At 40.7% G+C, this 18,041-nt stretch overlaps 1 protein-coding gene across 5 annotated transcripts in view; it reads left to right on the top strand.

Moving 5' to 3' along the window:
- The window catches only part of CUNH10orf90 (chromosome unknown C10orf90 homolog), a 204,202-nt gene that overhangs the window by 94,831 nt on the left and 91,330 nt on the right, over positions 1–18,041 (top strand). Inside the window, exon 1 of one of the 5 annotated variants that reach the window (XM_089507833.1) lies at positions 2,811–2,860. The exons of 3 other annotated variants lie outside the window; for them this stretch is intronic. In XM_089507833.1, the coding sequence (XP_089363959.1) occupies positions 2,836–2,860 (25 nt within the window). In that variant the 5' untranslated portion in view covers positions 2,811–2,835. Of the gene's footprint in view, positions 1–2,810; positions 2,861–17,230; positions 17,285–18,041 lie in introns of those variants that run through there. One more of the 5 variants, XM_089507835.1, reaches the window with a different exon arrangement.

Raw genomic sequence — 18,041 nt, 5'->3', positions numbered from 1 at the left:
TTTGGTGACCAGTCATAGATTTATGCTTTTTTTAACATGCTGGTTGTAACTGGTGAGGCAGGCTTATTTGCGCTCTCATTTTCTCTCCATTTTGCTGTTCACATATGCTCAATAAAACAGGATTCTGGGAGTAGTAATCAAGTAATGTTTACAATCTCTGGACCTTATAGAATACACAGAGAAGTGCACAGAAGTCAACTAAAGTTTATTTAGTCCTTAATAAATGTACAGCACAATCCACTATTCAAAAATGAATCATATTGAGCTCAGTACATCATTTAAGAAGCTAGTGGGGAGAATGGTGTATGCTTATCAGGTTAGGAAATGACAATGCCCTACAACAGGGGTCGGCAACCCCCGGCCCGCGGGCCGGATGCAGCCCGTGGAGGCGGCAGGACCAGCCCCAGCCTGGTCCTGCTGCCACCACCGTCGCCTCCTCCTCCACCTCTTCCTGGGCCGCACCACCGCGCTGCCCTCCTCCTCCTCCTCCTCCTCCACTGCGCGGAGGAGGAAGAGGAGGGCCGCGTGGCCTGGGGAAGAGGCGGCAAAGGGGGAAGCCCCGTGCCGCCCTCCCCACCTCCCTGTGCTGCCCACCTTCTCCTCTGCCCTGCCCCCAGGCTGCATGGCGCATGGAGGAGGGGGGAGGAGAAGAAGGAAGAGGAGGAAGAGGAGAAGGAAGAGGAGGACGGGGGAGCAGAAGAAGAAAGAGGAGAAGGAAGAGGAGGAGGGGGGAGCAGAAGGAGGAGGAGGAGGAGGGGAGCAGAAGGAAGAGGAGGGGGAGCAGAAGGAGGAGGAAGAGGAGGAGGGGGAGCAGAAGGAGGAGGAAGAGATGGAGGGGGAGCAGAAGGAGGAGGTGAGTGGCCAGAGGCCTCAAGGTTCTTTTAAATTTGATTTTGTGTGCTTTAAATGCTAACAAGTCTCCCTTGCTTTGACAATGATAGTGTGGTGGTGGTGGTGGTGGTGGTGGTGGTGGTGGTGATGATGATGATGATGATGATGATGATGATGATATGAGTCAGCTTGAGAGGCATGCAGGCACTGTTTCTTAAGCCAAGAGAGTGTCACCTTCCAAAGTGTGTTTTGGGTGCTTTTAATGCTAACAGGTCTCCCTTGTTTTGACAGTGATAGTGTGGTGGTGGTGGTGGTGGTGGTGGTGGTGGTGGTGATGATGATGATGATGATGATGATGATGATATGAGTCAGCTTGAGAGGCATGCACGCACTGTTTCTGAAGCCAAGAGAGTGTGACTTTCCAAAGTGCCTTTTCTGTGTGTTTTTGGTTCTTTAATGGTGATATTGATATCAGAAAGCCTCAGAGGCAAGGCCAATGTAAATTGCTGTGATTTTTACAAACTCATGAGCAGTGAAGAAAAATCAAAGTCCCTTGACCAAGTACACACTTCTGAGAAGTACACTTGGTGCAAGAACGGTGAAACCACCTTGACATGTTCAATATGCATAGCCATGTTAAACCATGCTAAGTGTTAAACCCAAGGGGTTTGGTTATGGAATAAGCCTCTGAAATATGCAAGAGGCCATGTTAAGTAAAGCCATGTGAAATGCACAAATGTGCTGTTGTGTGTGTTTTGGAATGCAGGTTGGAGGTGTTTGGCCAGAAAAAGACTGAGGAGGAGAGGGCTTCGGTGGAAGCTCCGCCCCGGTGTGCGGCTCTGCCCCCGGAGGGTGGAAGCTCCGCCCCTGGCATGTGGCCCCACCTCCAGAGGGTGGAAGCTCCACCCCCTGGCTTCGGCCCCCGAGTTGTCTGAGGGACAGCAACCCGGCCCCTGGCTCAAAAAGGTTGCCTACCCCTGCCCTACAATTTATCTATTTAATAAAAGCTCAATGTAGAACATTAATCATATATAAAGTATAATACAGTGGGCCCTTGATATCAGCTATGGTTTGGTTCCAGGATTCTCCGTGGATACCAAAATCCCTGGATGCTCATGTCCCATTGAATACAATGGCATAGCAAAAATGATGTCCCCTATTTAAAATGGCAAAATCAAGATTTTTTTTTTTGAAATTTATATATTCTTTAATATTTTCAAGCCATGGGTGCTTGAATCTGTGGATAAAGAATCCATGGATACAGAGAGCTGACTGCACTCCGCAATCTACAGGAGTAACCCTGTATTACAGCATTGTAAACTTTTAAATAGGGTACTGATTGGAGTAGAGGAAAATTGGGGCTGAGGACAGGGCTCTAGAGTGGTACATGGCCCCTGCTAGGTGCCCAAAGGGTGCGCCTTGCATTTCACAGCACTGATTTACAATGAAAAAGATGCGAGGATGGCTTTGGAGGATCACATTGTCTGCCTGTACTGCTTTATCTTCTTTCTAATGCTGGACTCTCAGGTGAACAGTCTGAAATGGGCGTGTCTTCACTTATGCAGCATCTTCCTTTCTTTCTCCAGTCTTTCATTGACTGCTTCTGGAATTATCACAGCCTCAGTGCCCCTGTCATTGTTTCCTTCCCTTAACCTGTCTCTCCTAATACCTGAGATGAAAGTGAATGGCTGAAAGTAGAGATGTCTCTTTTTGTAATGTGTTAATTATTTGATGTTTATTATTATTTTTGCCTTACTTTCATCTGACAGGTGCATAGCAGAGAAAATGGAAACATCCTGTTTTGCAGTGTTGACGGTGGCTTTAAAGGAAATAACACAACTCTCTTCAGTTTCCATTGGTTCAGTTATTTCTCTCAAGTGTTGTCAGAATGAAATGGCTATGTAGAAAGATCCAGCAATGTAAAAATGCATTGCAATCATTTCAGTGCCATACAACATCGTCGTGACAGGCTGTTCTACACTGTCATTTCCTCACAAAAGCAGAATGAATGCCACTAACTCCGTCTATAGTGAGTTACCAAGACATTTCTTTGTCAGCACCAGCAATTTGGTCATTGAACTGTGATGTCTATTCCTGCCAATTGTGTTTTTTCCCTTCTGTGTGTTCACACACAAATCCTAGAACTGCTTTTTTTTTTAAATTGTGCTTTTGTAACCATTTCAGTCACATGCTATCTACCTTCTCAAGCAGCTCATCCCAGCAATGGTCTGCTTCTTTGTTGCTTTAGATTCATCTCAATGCCCTTCATAATTATTTAGTTCCTTTTCAAGTAATATGCAGGAGTTTTCTTTACCACGATGTATCCTAGATTATGCTACCCCCCCCTTTTTTTTTGTAGAACATGAGCAGTGTGATTCTTGGTTCCAATAGTACAGAAAGAATGCAATATCAGACTTTGAGAAATCATGTCCATGTCAGATGCCAAGTTATCAGTTCTTATGAGAGCAGCATGCTTGTCACAGTGGTCTGGTAACCAAAGGTGTAGGAAGCATTTAAGAAATGTGAGATCTCATCTATTTGCCTCTCAAGTGATGCAGGAAACCTTTTAAGAGATGTGAGCTTGCATTTCTTTGCCTCTTAGGTGATCCTACATCTCTTAAATAGCTTCTGCATCCCTATGTTACCACAACAGTGTAGCAACTCTGTTGCTCCCATAAGAATTTACCCTTTATAGTAATTTTAAGTAAGTCTTGAATAGCTGGACTGAAACAGAAACTCCTTAGTTTAAATTTGCAACAAGAATGTTCAAAAAAGAATTGAAGACAAAGATAAGATACACTGACCCCATATGCCTTTTTCTTTTAGCTGTGACTTTGGGAGGTGAATATAAATATTAAAATATCTGAATACTGAACTAGATTCATCTCCTTCATCTAGATTCACTGAACTTTTTTGAACCTATAATATAATAATTAGGTGGGGAACTCTGCATCCTAGCAGCTGTTCATTTTTCATACATGTAGCTCAGTTTTACCTATATGGATATCTTCATAGCTGTTGTAAATAATGCAGTCTGTGCATTCATGGAATAAAGAATGTGATATCAGTCCAAAGAAAGAGAGAAACCTGTCTCTTTTCCATAGATTATCATTGCTCCTTACATCCTTCCTGATTTCTTTCAGAGAAACTGGACATTTTCTAATGGAAACCAGTAATGTCTATTGCCTTGTCAGATTCATTCCTATGGGATTTAATAATAGGGTTTATCAATATCCCTTGATGTGTCACAAAGAGCATCAGGAGGTTTTCATAGATTTCATTGCTTTTGCAATAGACCTCAATACTTCTCCAGTCTACCTGAATGTAATTACTTTTCAGAGTTACAGTATAAACAAAGTAAAGTCTAGCTTCCTAACTGAGTGGCCAGCTGCAAAAAAAGTGGTTTGCAATATACCACAGCATGAGACTGATTGTTTTAAGCATACTCTCCCTGTAGGTGAATTGTACCAACTGGAACAACTCCATTAAAAAATGAGACAGAGCTAAGTTAGCCTCTCATTAATATTGCTCCAAGTTTTCCATTAAACCACTTGCTCCATGCATACCATGCTTCATGCTGGCAGTTGTGTTTGTAGAACAGCTAGTACACTTTTAATGGTGGTGGTACCTATCCGAGTAAGAGTTCCTAGGTTTATCAATTTGTCCATGTAACCCAAACAATTTTTTTTTTGGGGGGGGGGAGGTTGAAAAGCACGCTATCTGTATTGATATGGCTGTGCTTTTCAGAATGTGAGCTTTTCATTTCATGAATGCCTTAAACAAATATTTTTATATAACTTTTTTTTGTTAACTCTAGCAAACATGGCATGTTGTTCTGATTAAGGAGGTGATGCAACTTCAAAAGCACAGAAATTCCATTACGGCTGAGTTGCCTTAACTCTCCTGTTGTGTCTGTTATTGTAGCTTTTGCTGAAGACTATGTGACCTTACATAACATTATTACGTGCTGTTAGGACAAGAAAAAAATAGAATGCATTATAAGGTCTGAACAAAACAGAAGTAAGCCTTAGCTTTCCCTATTCTGTGTGTCTGGCAGGCCATTCACATTATTCGAGCTTGCTCTTTATGTTTAATTAAAATCAAAGTAATTCCTGAACTTCAGGTTAATCCACTCAAGGTGGCTTTAATTAGTGGGATTTTAATTTGCAATAAATAGTGCCACTGCAGAACACAGTGCTTGAAGTTCAGTGCTTTTGAGCAATTAAGTACTTCATTGTAATGATCAGCACTGGCATATATTTTCTTGTTACAAAGGAACAGGTTGTGGAATTAGAAGATCTGGATCCCCCCCCCCCCCTTGGCTGAACAAATACCACATTTTGCCACAGCTGAAACTGTAGGGGATTGAACTGGACAGAGAATGATTTGAGTGATGGCCTGAGCAGACTTAGATTGTGAATACACACTAGTAAGGCAACCAGGACATTAGTGGCTGTGCCTAACCTCTTTCTGTGAGTTGGAGGGGATGGCAAAAGGAAGGGAAAGAATCCATTCTTTCCAGCAGCCCAGTTCAAGACTTATTTAATTATTTATGGTATTTATACCCCACCCTTTAGCCCTAAAGGCTATCAGAGTGGCTTACAATTATTATTTAGTCCCGGCACAAACGGCACTGATGTAGTCCTGCCGCAGTCCTTTTTGCCCATCTGTTCTGGGCCTTTGTCCAGCATAAATGTTTGATAATACTAGTGTCATGTATGGGTAACAGCAATCAATCTTTCTTTCCCCCACCTTACCATTGTTTTAAGAAAAATATGCGTAGTAAGAGTGCATAGTTTAACAGAAAGGGATCTCTATATACCATCTTGGTCTCTCAACCATACAACCTAGACAAAGTGCTGTCCAAAACCTATCTGTAACTACCATTTGTCCCAAAGCTTTAACAGAGGGGTGGGCAATTCCATGGGGACCAAAAGTCAATTTCCTCCCAGACCATCCTCTGCAGTCCACATCTCCACAGCAAGCCCAGATACCTTCTTCTTTCTCTGCAGTCCCTTTCAAAATGTCCATAGGCAGTCATGAGAAGTAACTTCCTCTCACCATTTTGAGAGGGACTACAAAGAAGAGTGAAGGTATTTGGTAACAATATGCTATTCTGGAGTGTTTCTGGGGCTGGGAGCATTTTTGTATGTCCTCATATTGTGGAGGGCAAAAAATGTCATGGATTTTTTTGTGGGGTTTGTGACTTTGAAGGACTGGTGTGGTTCGGAGGCACACAGCCCATGGGAAGCACTTTGTCCACCTCTGTGTTAGCAAATAATAATAATAATAATAATAATAATAATAATAATAATAATTATTATTATTATTATTATTTATACCCCGCCTTTCCATAAATATGATCAAGGCGGCTTACAAAAGATTAAAAACATCACAGTACAGAGTTAAAACATCCCTACAAAGGAACAGGAATCAATACAATTACATATATCAGTAATCCTATGGCATTGTAGGTCCTTAAGAATACAGTGCTAGAATGGCCTGGGATTAGGGTTTTTTTTTAATGTGTTGTTGTGTAGCCCTTTTCACCTTTTTTTGCACACTACAAGAGTAGTGTTTTGAGATGTAAAGTGCAATAAGTGGAATACCATTATGGGAATGGTATTCTATAGTGACATTTTAAATTTCAATTTAGGTGTGTGTATTTTTAGAATGATATTAGCATGAATTTTAGATACTGTTCTCATATGGCTTGTGTTTCATGACTTCCTTGAATATCATCTCCCTAATGGTTTGGGGATAGGATGGGGAGCCAAACTTGTCGTGTGAAAGCCCTAAAACTAGTAAGGAAGAAATGACGAAAATATTGCACATAAAGAAAAATGTATCACAGTTGAGAGCAAAACATCCTAATGAGAAATGTTCTTGAAAATTCAGTTGTCATAGTTGGAAAAACTCTTCAAACCCATATTATTTATGGTGGCATTGGTGTCTGGTGTTCAGAAAGACCTATTACTAGCTTAAACGAGTTCATCAAGTGTGACCCTATTTGGAGAAAGTCAAATATCTGGCTTGAGTATAGCCATAGTGCTTAAATCTATACTGGACTACCGCTGTAAAACTTTCTGAGTAAGTTTTCCTTTGAAAACAGTCTAGAAACTTAAGCTGATATGAAATTTAGTCACTAAGATACTTGTGCAGGTGGGATAGTTTGATCTTATCACACAAAATTACAATCAGTTGTACTGATTACCTATTTGCTGCCAGGCACAGTACAATCTGGTTTGGTCCTCTTAGCAACCATAGCTTGGCCTCATATGCTCTGCTTACAGATCCACCAGTGAGGTTGGCAGTTACCAGCAGGGCTATGGAATTTACCGTATATACTCATCTATAAGTCTTTTAAAAAATGCCCAAAAATTGACCCCAAAATCCCAGGTTGACTTATTTATGGGTTACTATGAAACGTGATAGCAGCTCTTTCAAATTTCCCCATGCAGTGCAGAAAAGAGTTTAAGAAGAAAGAGCCAAGCAGAAAGAGTCCTGGGTGACTGATTGATATTGCTGTTTGTTTAAGAGTCCCCCTCCAGCCTGCGCAACTGGCTGAAATGAAAGTTGAAGCAATGAAGAAAAGGCTCAGTGAGAGTCTCTCTTGCTTAGGGTTGCCATACCTCAGGACCGCCAGACCGGGACAAATGTAGGACAACGTTTTCAAATGTAGGACACTTTCCCCCCTTTTTTTTAAAATGGAGGACACCCCACGCCCCTTCCCGGCCTCCAAGGAGACCGAGACCTCCTTAAAGGCCAGGAAGGGGCACGGGGCATCCTCCATTTAATTAAAAAAAGTGCCCTACATAAAAAAAAGTGTCCCTCCTTCCTGGCCTCTGAGGAGACCAAGGCCTTCTTAGAAGCAAGGAAAGAGAGGGAGAGCTGGCTGCGATCGCCGCCGGCTTCCTTCTTCTTCCCTGGCCTTTAAGGAGGCTCCAGCCTCCTTAGAAGCCAGGAAAGAGAGGGAGAGCCGGCTGCGATCGCCACCGGCCTCCTCCCTCTTTCCTGGCCTTTAAGGAGTCCCAGGCCTCCTTAAAGGCCAGGAAGGCGCGTGGTGGCCGGCCGCGATCGCTGCCCCTGGCCCCTGCTGACGCCCGGGAGGCGTGCGCAGAGGAGCCCGTCCCCTTTGGCCAGCTGGCCAATGGCCGGCTGGCAACAAAGCAGGGGACGAGCTCCTGCTTCAGAGGCCTGCGCGTGGGGCCAGGACCAATGCATTGCTGGGGGCCAGACTGGACCGTGACCGGGAGGGGCCCCCAAAAGCGTGCTTTTCCCGGCGGCCACCGGGTTATGGCAGCCCTACTCTTGCTATACACACACATACACACACCAAAGGAACTTCTAGGTTTTACCCTCAAACTATCCATGGGTCATGGCAAAATTAATAATTTTGGCCCCAAAACCTGACCTCGACTTATACATGAGGTCAACTTATAGTTCAGTATATACTGTATATGTCATACCTCCAACTCTGACTCTTCTGTTTTTCTACTGTGTGACTTTAATCCTAACTCTTTCAAAATTGGAAAACGTATATTAAGTAATAATAACTAATGCAGTGTAATAAAATGGTAGCATTTCGTCACCACCACTTAGGCTACTTAGATTGATAGAAGAGAAAATGTACTTATTTAATTAACATTTCTAAACACAAAAATATGCCTAGATTCCTATGAAAGTGTAAACATGAAACAAACTAGGAATATAACAACTTTTAAATACTGTAAAATATAAGTAAAAAATTATGCATTTATCATATATTATTAAAATATTCTAACTTTATATTTTGAAGCCAGAGTCTGAATTGGCACATTTCTGCCAACTCCAGTTCCAACTCTCAACTCCATCCAAAATTGCTTCTGACTCCAGGTATGAAGGGCAGAATCTCTTTTGATGATGGCTTCACAGGTGTACATTTTTTTGTCTTGAAAATTCTGCATGTTCTCTTTAATCCTTCAAGTGGAAAATTCTAAAGTCTTCTCCTCCTCTCCCTTCTTCTTCAGCGTATACTGACTGATTGATTTGTTGTCATCCCATAAGTGTTTTTAATATGTTTTGTGTCAATTGTTTTGTTTTTAGCATTTTTATTGTAAATTTCCATAGTAGGGTTTGCACCTCAAAAGTAGAGTATCATTATATTAAATAAAAATGAAGATAATATATTTTAGTGGTTCCATATAATTGGTTTGCAGACACAGTGGTAATACGTAGCTGCAATGCAAATAGTTATGTCTCCTAATCTAAAAGAAGTTCTACATTGTTGAAATTCCTACCAGGATGAACATTTGTTGCTTCAGTGAAGCATAATGAGACCCATGTAAGTTTTGTAATTGCTTCCTAGTAGTAAATTTATGTGGAGTCAGGTGCCAGCTTGAATTGAGAAAACTTGGGCGTAGAAACAAAGAAAAGATGAGTGAAGAATCAAATGTGACATCATCAAAAGAAGTCAGAGCTGAATACAGACAGTGCCCTTAGCAAACCATTTTGAATTTTTTTGTTTCTACATGAAGGTGGGATTGGTAAGCATTGATCTACTCCACAAGGATAACCACTTTTTCATTCCACACTTGTTAAGTTTAGAAGTCATGATTAGTCCTACTGGATGTATAAGAAAGACCCTTAAAAATGGTATGATATGTGTCATTGAGTTGAACAAATCTTCAGTTGTCAATTAACTGTGATATTTATGCTGCCATCCTAGAGTTTCTTGCTAGAATTTGAGTACTGAATCACTACAGTTAGTGACCTATCTTGTTGAAATCCACTTAAAATATGGAACTCCTGGTATAATAGTTATCATGATTATCAGTATCAGAAATTTACTGTAGTAGAGGTGTAGTGATTTGAGCATTGGACCAAGAGTCTGGAGACCAGGCTTCAACTTCCAGCTTGGCCATGAAACCCACTGGCTGACTATGGAAAAGTCACATGCCCTCAACCTCAGGAGAAGGCAATGGCAAACCTCCTCTGAACAAATCTTGCCAAGAAAAAGTTCACCTTCAAGTCTCCCTAAGTTGGAAAAAACCTGAAGGCTCAGAACAACAACAGCAGCAACAACAACAGGAACTGTAGCACTGAATGGAAGCATGCAGCTGTTCCATTTATTTTTTTAAATGTATGCTTTTCAGGATTAAATTTAATAAGTGTGATGAATGGAAGTTTCTTCTGTTTTGTACTTCTGCTGTAGATCTTCTTTGTATATTTCCAGTTGTCCTGGAAAACAGGGAAATTTGATAGAACAAAAGGGAAATAATCAGTGCAGATAGGTGTGATCCCCCATGGCACTACAGAAGTGGAATCGCGGCTGCTGCTCTGTTCCTGTCATACACTCATAACCGGGGGAGCCTCCTGGAGCGCTTCTCTTATTAACAATTTATCCCGTTAATAAGAAAAGCACTCCAGGAGGCTCCCTCGGTTATGAGTGCATGATGGGAACGGAGCAGAAGCCGCAATTCCACTTCCATAGTGCCATGGTGCTTGCGTGATGTTTGGGGGGGGGGGCGCTTGCGTGACGTTTAGCACAGAGAAGGACCTCCATGTGATAAACTCCTTATTTATTTAATAGTATTGGAAGATTAACAGTGAAGCATTCCCATGTGTGGTGAAGAAGCCCATGTTTAGATATAAGAATCTCTTCTAAAAACAACTCTATTTTCACTGTCTCACTATTGTTTCAGTACCATAAAAGGAATCATCTTTAAAAAGGTGTCACATCCATAGATGGCAAAAAGAGCTTCCTCCAAAATTTCCAGATGCCACCATGGCTTCTCCTCACTGTCGGAAGGCAGATCAGGGAATGGGGATATGGTGTTAGATGGGATTACACACCCCCTGAAGATGCAGGTTCACAGTTTGGGGATCCTCTTGGACTCAGCTGTGAACTTGGAGGCCCAGGTCTCTACAGAGACCAGAAGTGCTCTTGCACATTTAAAACTTGTGAGCCAACTATTCCCATACCTTGAAATGCCAGCTCTGGCCATGGTGATTCATGCCTTGGTTATATCTCGTTTGGACTACTGTAATATGCTCTTGGAGTTGCCTTTGAAGAGAATTTGGAAACTGCAGTTAATTCAAAGAGCTGCAGCCATATGTTAACTGGGGTGGGTTACAGAGACCACTCAATGCCCCTGTTGAAACTGCTTCACTGGCTGCCACTTTGTGTAGGTTTCAAATACTTGTTATGACCTATAAAGCCATATATGGCTGAAATCCAGGCTATTGGGCAGATTATATCTCCCTGTATGACCCAGCCCGGGCTCTGAGATCCCCAGAAGCGGCCCTTGTCTCAGTCCTACCTCCATCTCAAATAGGGTTGGTGGAGATACAAGAGAGGGCCTTCTCGGTGGCAGCCCCTAGACTGTGGAACTCCCTTCCCAGGGAGACCATTTTGAACCCCAATTTTGGAGGAAAAGGGGAATACAAATAAATAATAATAATAATAATAACAAACTAATAATTCAATATTTATTTATATTTATTTATTTAGGTATTTATATCCCGCCCTTCAGCCCTAATGGCTCCCCCCCCCCAATATTTAAAAACAACATTTCAGCAGACCACATGATGACGTAAAGCATATTCATATTACACAGTGAATAAGCCCATAATTGTCCAGACTTAAAGCGACTGTCTCTTAAGACATTATTTCAAATCCAGGCTATTACTTGCACCATGCTTTGTCATGTATAAGATCCAGTAACTGAATAGTACATAGCAAAGCAGATTTTTTAAAAAGTTATATTTACATAATTCTTATTATCATGTTACTTTGAAATGCACTCTGCATTTAGTTCCTTTCTGAAAGAGTCCTTAAAGAGTAAATAGCCCCACTACCTTACAATGACCTGAATCTGTCCCTTTGTGATGAATCAATTTATACCAGCCAAAGGCTGGGTGAACTTCTGAAGAAATGAGTCAAAACCTAATATACAGTTGCTTCTGGCAGTGCTGGCTTATTAACACAGCTTTCCTGGCTGTTACAATTAGTATTGTGTTTAGCTGGAACTGGACTATGTATTTGCTGTACATTTACAGTTAACATTTCAATATAACATATGTTATTTGTCCATAGTATTTTTTGCTTCTTTCCTCGTGGAGCAAAGAGACTAACCTCTAAGAAAACTCTTTCTGTTTGTTCTCCCCAGCTTTCCCCAGTTTGTGTACGTGCTTTAGGATTTATTCTTCAGTAATGCAAATGGTAGAACTTGGGTTTTGCATAACTATTTATAAATTAGTGAAAACTGGTAGGTTTCATTTGTATGTTAGCCTTTCCTCAACCACTGGGTTCAACTGCAACCTAAAGGTCCAGGCAAGCATAACATGGAGTCCCCCAACATTCACAGATCCAGAGAGCACCACTGGATCAAGACCAAATACCTTGCGTGTGTGTTGTTTTTTTTAAAATCTGTTCTAAAATTGCAAGGGCTTTTCTATAATGGTTATGCTGGCAGGGGGATTATGTCTTTTGTAGTTTAAAAAAAAGTAACTTCTCAACTCTAGCTAACTAATACTGCCTCTTTGTTATAGTCTTTTTGGGTAAAAATTATTTAATTTAAAACACTATTTGAAAACTCCTAAAAGCAGTCTAAAAACAATCCTAGAATCTAATTTTGAAATAGTTAAAATAGCAATTTCAGACACTGAATGTCCGTATGGAACAGCACTGTTTTGTCTGCCCGCTGGAAGCTAATGAAAGAGGGGGCTAGCCTAATGTTCATGGCTAAGGAGTTCCACAGTGGGGGTGCCACTACAAAGAAAGCCCTGTTATAAGTACCCACCAGCCTAACCTCATGAGTTGTTGGGACACACAACAGGGCCTCCTCTGAAGATCTCAGATGTCTGGCAGGCTTATATGGGAAGCAGTGGGCTTTCAGATATCTTGGCTTTGTAGGTCAACACCAGCACCTTGCATGGCCTTGGAAGCAAACTGGAAACCAGTTTAGTTCTTGCAGGACTGGTGTTACTTGGTTTCTAAAATGCTCACCTGACACCAGACTGGCTGCTGCATTTTGCACTAGCTGTAGCTTTCAAACATTTTTCAAGGGCAGCCCCACATAGAGTGCACTATAGTAGTTTAACTGAAAGTTAATTAAGGCATGAACCACTGTGGCCAGATCTGTCTTTCTCAATAGAAGCCTCAGCTGGCACACCAGCCAAAGCTGGACAAAAGCACTCCTGGCCACCGCAGCAACCTGGCTTTGCAGGAACAGTGCTCCAAGGGAACCTTCAAGCTACAAACATGATCTTTCAGAGGGACAGCAACCTCATTCAGAACAAGGTGCAAACTCAATCCCACGTTGGTATTCCTACTGATCAGCAGCACTTCCATCTTGTATGGATTAAGTCTCAAGTCTACTCACCCATATTCAGTTCTTTCCGGAATAGTTCAACTACCCATTGAGTAGACTATTATGTAGAGTATCAATTTTCTTGCACTCCATCCTCCAGTTTATTTGTTTTTATTTGTTTTAATTAATCTTTTTAGTATGAATTTTTAATATAACTGTGATTTAATGTTATTTTAAGGCGGTGTAGAACTTGGGACTATTGTATATTGTAATTTTACTACATTTTGATTGTTTTACTGTAAGATGCCTCGGTCCTAATTGGAGTAGGTGGGATATAAATAAAAATTTATTAATGGTTTATCATTACTGCATTCAGACAATGATTCAGTACTTCCACAGCCTTCTTGGTATCAGTTGTAAAGGAGAGATAGAGCTGGGTACCATCAGCATACTGACGATATCCAGTACCAAAGATCTGAATGGCCTCTCCAAACGGCTTCATGTAGATGTTGAAAACACCTAACGGTTTCATGAGAAGACCATCAAATGATGCAAGAGGGAAGTCCCTAAGAAAGTGAATGGATTTTAAAAATGGCATTATCCTCTCTCTGTCTGTCTTTTGTTTCTTCGTGTTTGAATGCAGTGATTGAGGGTTCAAGTTTCTTTTTGTGTGTGTGAGAGAGAACATACAATTGTGAGTATTTTATTTGTTGCTAAGCAACAAGTCTCTTGCCTTTTTGAAAAAAAAAGCTGGAGTTGTTGCCTCGTCTGATCTATCTGGGGCAGAAATGGCTAATAATTTAGAACTTTTATTTTGATTCCAATTGCAGATTGTAAACCAGACTCAATTTGGTGCTGATCCAAAGCATTATCCTTTGCCATTCCCTTTGTCATTTGTGTGTGTGTGTGTGTGTGTGTGTGTGTGCTGCATTAAAATCGGTTGATAGTTTGGCTCACTATCAGAATAGAAAGTTAAGGATCTATGACTTCAATATTTAAGCTGCAATAGCATGCGTTTCTATGTTCTCCTCACTTTCAAACGTAAAGCTCAAGTTATAAAAAAGCAATTACCAGATATCCTTTGTTGAAACTGGAGATAAGCACAAAATCTGCTTACATTCCTCTTTACTGCTATACAATTTTGCTTTGTTTAATCTTAGAAATCATCTGTGTTTCCTAACCTATTGCAGTGAAATGGAAAAAAAATAGATTATTTGCAAGATTAAATCAATCCATGGCTTCAGATTGCATATTAGAAGCAAAACATATAGTGCAAAGAAAGATCGCAAACTATTCTGTCCCTTGTTCCTATTCCAAGAAATAAATAACTGATTTCAAATTTTACTCATAACCTGTTTTCAAGTTCAGATCTCTTTGAAAGCTAATGCTCTTTGAAGAAGGACTGGAATTTTTGTTCAGCCGGTATGGGTGGAGCTATAAGACAGTTGAGTGCTTTTGATCATTGGATAATTCAATCTAAATCAACACTTATTTTCTTATATTTTATTTTAATGTATTTGTACATTATTCTTCATACAAATCTATCCCCCAGGCAGTTCACAGCTAGACATTCTAATAACATACAATCACATAATTAAAATACTGCTGAATTAAATCTACAATTAAATACCAGATACAGTACCACTTCAAAACTAATTCAGGCAGCAGAATGAATGACTCAAGTAGAGTGTTTAAAGTGCAGCTTCTTTTCCCATCAGAGCTAAAAAATTCATTTCATTTAAAATGCCTAAGAGAATAAAGATGTCTCAGGGTATACTATCTGAAACGCTACACACACAGCACATAAGTACTGTAGCTGGGACCTAGGGATTGGCCTCTTTTAGAAAACAGGTCTCTCTCCTTCATGTTGCATGGGAAAATAAATGTGGCTCATGACTGATTCTCTGAGGTTTATCACATGAGACCCATTCTTAGTAAAAGCAACTGGATACAATAAAAGCAACTGGTTTGGGAGCATTCTGGATGACAGTGTTTTCAATAGCATGACTGGGTCTTTGTATTGTCTTCCCTCTCCTCCCGAATCCCACCTTTCTGTCCTATGCCCTACCCAGTGTGCCTTTCACGTTAATGCAATTCCAGAAGTATGATTGTAAATAAACACAAAGAAAAAAAGATAATAAAATTTTAGTTTTTTTTAAAAAAAGAAAACCAACTGCTTGGGAATATTGAGGCAGAGGGGGCACAGGGAGAGAAGAGGAGACACTGACACCACATGACTGCCCAATACTGGAACTGCTACAAGAGCACATTTGGGACATTGTTGAATGGGTTTCCCTCCATCAATGACAATGTGCTTTCTAACAACGCTTTGAGTCAAGGCAGTGACAAGACAGAGATTGTGTCATGTAACATGTATTGCCAAAGGTGCTGTTTTACAACTTTAATGGCAGTTTAAAAGCCACATGTGATATAGTCCTTTATCTTAGAAGCTAGAGAAGGGGGGGGGGGGGAGAGCATCATATAGCTGATTGGTTAGACCTCATGATACTACACAGTTCTTTGATTCCTGCACAAATTCCTCTCCCATCACAGATCTACATTATTATCCCATATAACAAATTCAATAATGTACTGCCAATTGGGATGTTACTGCAAGCAAACTGGGGTTACTTGCGCAATTCACTTTCACATAGCTTTGTTACAGAAGCGTTTCCAATCTCAGAGCTGTAGCTTGACCAGTTCCTCTTTGGTTAACACATCCTGTGGCATAAGGCTGGGCCACATCCTTTGAATGGGACTAATGTCAACAGCAGCAGATCCTCACCTGCGCAGTACAATAGAAATATGTGGAAGTGGGACTTGGTTGGACAGAAAGGTTGGAAGGAAGGAAGGAGTTGAAATGAATGGTAGATAGGGAGAGAAAAAAGGAGTATAATAATAATAATAATAATAATAATAATAATTAACCTTTATTTATGAAGCGCTGTAAATTTACACAGCGCTGTACATGCAATCTTTTTAGTTTGACGATTCCCTGCCCTCAGGTTTACAATCTAAAAAGACATGACACAGAAGGAGAAGGGAGTGGTGGTGGGAAAGGGTAAGAGGTCCAGCAGTTCCTCTCTACCTCTAAAGGACAGAAAATTTGAATTTTATATTGGTTGGTTACTGAGAAGATGGAACAGTAACTTAAATTGCAGTTTGTGTCAGCCAGTAACATATTTGAGACAAGGCCAACTCCTAGTGCAGTCTGGGTAAAAATCATCCAGCTACAACCAAAAACAATGTACAGAGCAGAATATAAAAGCAAAAACCCCAGCTATTGGTATTGGCAGTACACTGACCACTTTTCATACTTAAAAGAAAACAAAGACAGTTGATTCATCCAAAGTTCCCGGAGGCTTTTATTTTCAGTTATAATATATATACAATATAATATGGCAAACATTATTATGATGATGATGATTAAGCTTTATTTATATAGGGCTGTAAATTTACACAAATATATACACCTCTCTGACTTATAATTAACTTCAAAGTCTGCTTCACATCGCCAAACCTAGTCCACACACATAGAGCAATAAACTACACGCTGCTGCTTCAACCATAACTCTCAACCAACCGAACATTTCAACCCTCTACTCTCAACTATCACCTGTCAATCGAAATATTTTTCTGTTGTTTAAAGACATATTACACCAACAGTTTGAACATGTCTTACAGTAAACTGAAACATCTCAGACTTAGGTCCAACATTCTGCTTTTGACAGTTAGCCAGCTCAGCTGGAACTAACTATAGCATATGGTTCCATTTGTTGTTCTTATGTACCTTTACATTGATTCTGATTTATGGCAACCCTATCATAGGGGTTTCTTGGCAAGATTTGTTTAATTGAGGTTTACCATTGCTTTTCTCTATGGCTGAGTGTGACTTCCCCAAGATCCCCCAGTGGTTGAGCAGGGATTTGGACCTTTCAATTCTTCAGAGCCCTAATCCAACACTAATACCACTACACCACACTGCCTCCAACCACATCCATTTTGTCTAAATCAGAGGGGGGGGAAAAGCAAATTGAAGTCCTGAAACTATATGTGGATGTTTTCACAACCCCCTACCTGTGTAGCATAGTGGTCTGAGTGTTGAACAATGATTCTGGAAACCAAGGTTTGATCCCCTGCTCAGCCATCAAACCCACTAGGTAACCTTGGGCAAATCACATTTTCTCAGCCTCAGAGGAAGGTAATGGAAAACCTCCCCTGAACAAATCTTGCCAGGAATACCTTAGGGTCTCTGTAGGTTGGAAATGACTCAAAGGCACACAACAACAACAAAACAACTCCAGACAAAAAATGTCCTGGCCCCAAAAATTGCTTATTCCCTCTCTTCTAAGAGTCTCAGAAAGCAGTGTTTCACCCTTTCACTTAACTGGGTTGGAGACCACTGCACTCTCACATAGTTGAACATAAACAAATGCCCAATTTTCAAATGAAAAAACCTACTCCTGATTTTTTGTTGTTTATTTCATTTTTGGCAGCCTATGTATCCCAAATACTCACCCAGGAACAGAAAATTGGCTCTCATAGCTGCTGAGGTTGCCTACCTTTTGTGTAAGTGATGCCCCTGTTAATGGAAAAGGTTCTGGGTTTGATTCCCAACTTTACAGACAATATCCAAGGTTTTCTAAAATAGAGTCAGAGCCTTGAATAACTCCTCTAAGGTACAGAATAACATTTCATGGGAATGACCAGCTACCATTGTTCCACATACTCTGTCCTATCTCAGGGCTAACCAGCAATACTCCCTCCTTTTGTATACAGCTCTCTCCTACATAACAGTAAGTTCAGGACAGAGCCTGTGATGTCTGCTTGATAAAATGGATCCAAACCAATTAAATTAAAATGAGTCTCCATGTTCTCAGGCTTGTTTGGAGGAAATAAGAAAGAAGGCCCACTTCG

This window comes from Sceloporus occidentalis, unplaced genomic scaffold (genome assembly GCF_023333645.1).
Source record: "Sceloporus occidentalis isolate IW3139 unplaced genomic scaffold, rSceOcc1.0.p SCAF_2, whole genome shotgun sequence".
Classification (NCBI taxonomy): domain Eukaryota; kingdom Metazoa; phylum Chordata; class Lepidosauria; order Squamata; family Phrynosomatidae; genus Sceloporus; species Sceloporus occidentalis.
This window is presented reverse-complemented; position numbering and strand designations above follow the sequence as displayed.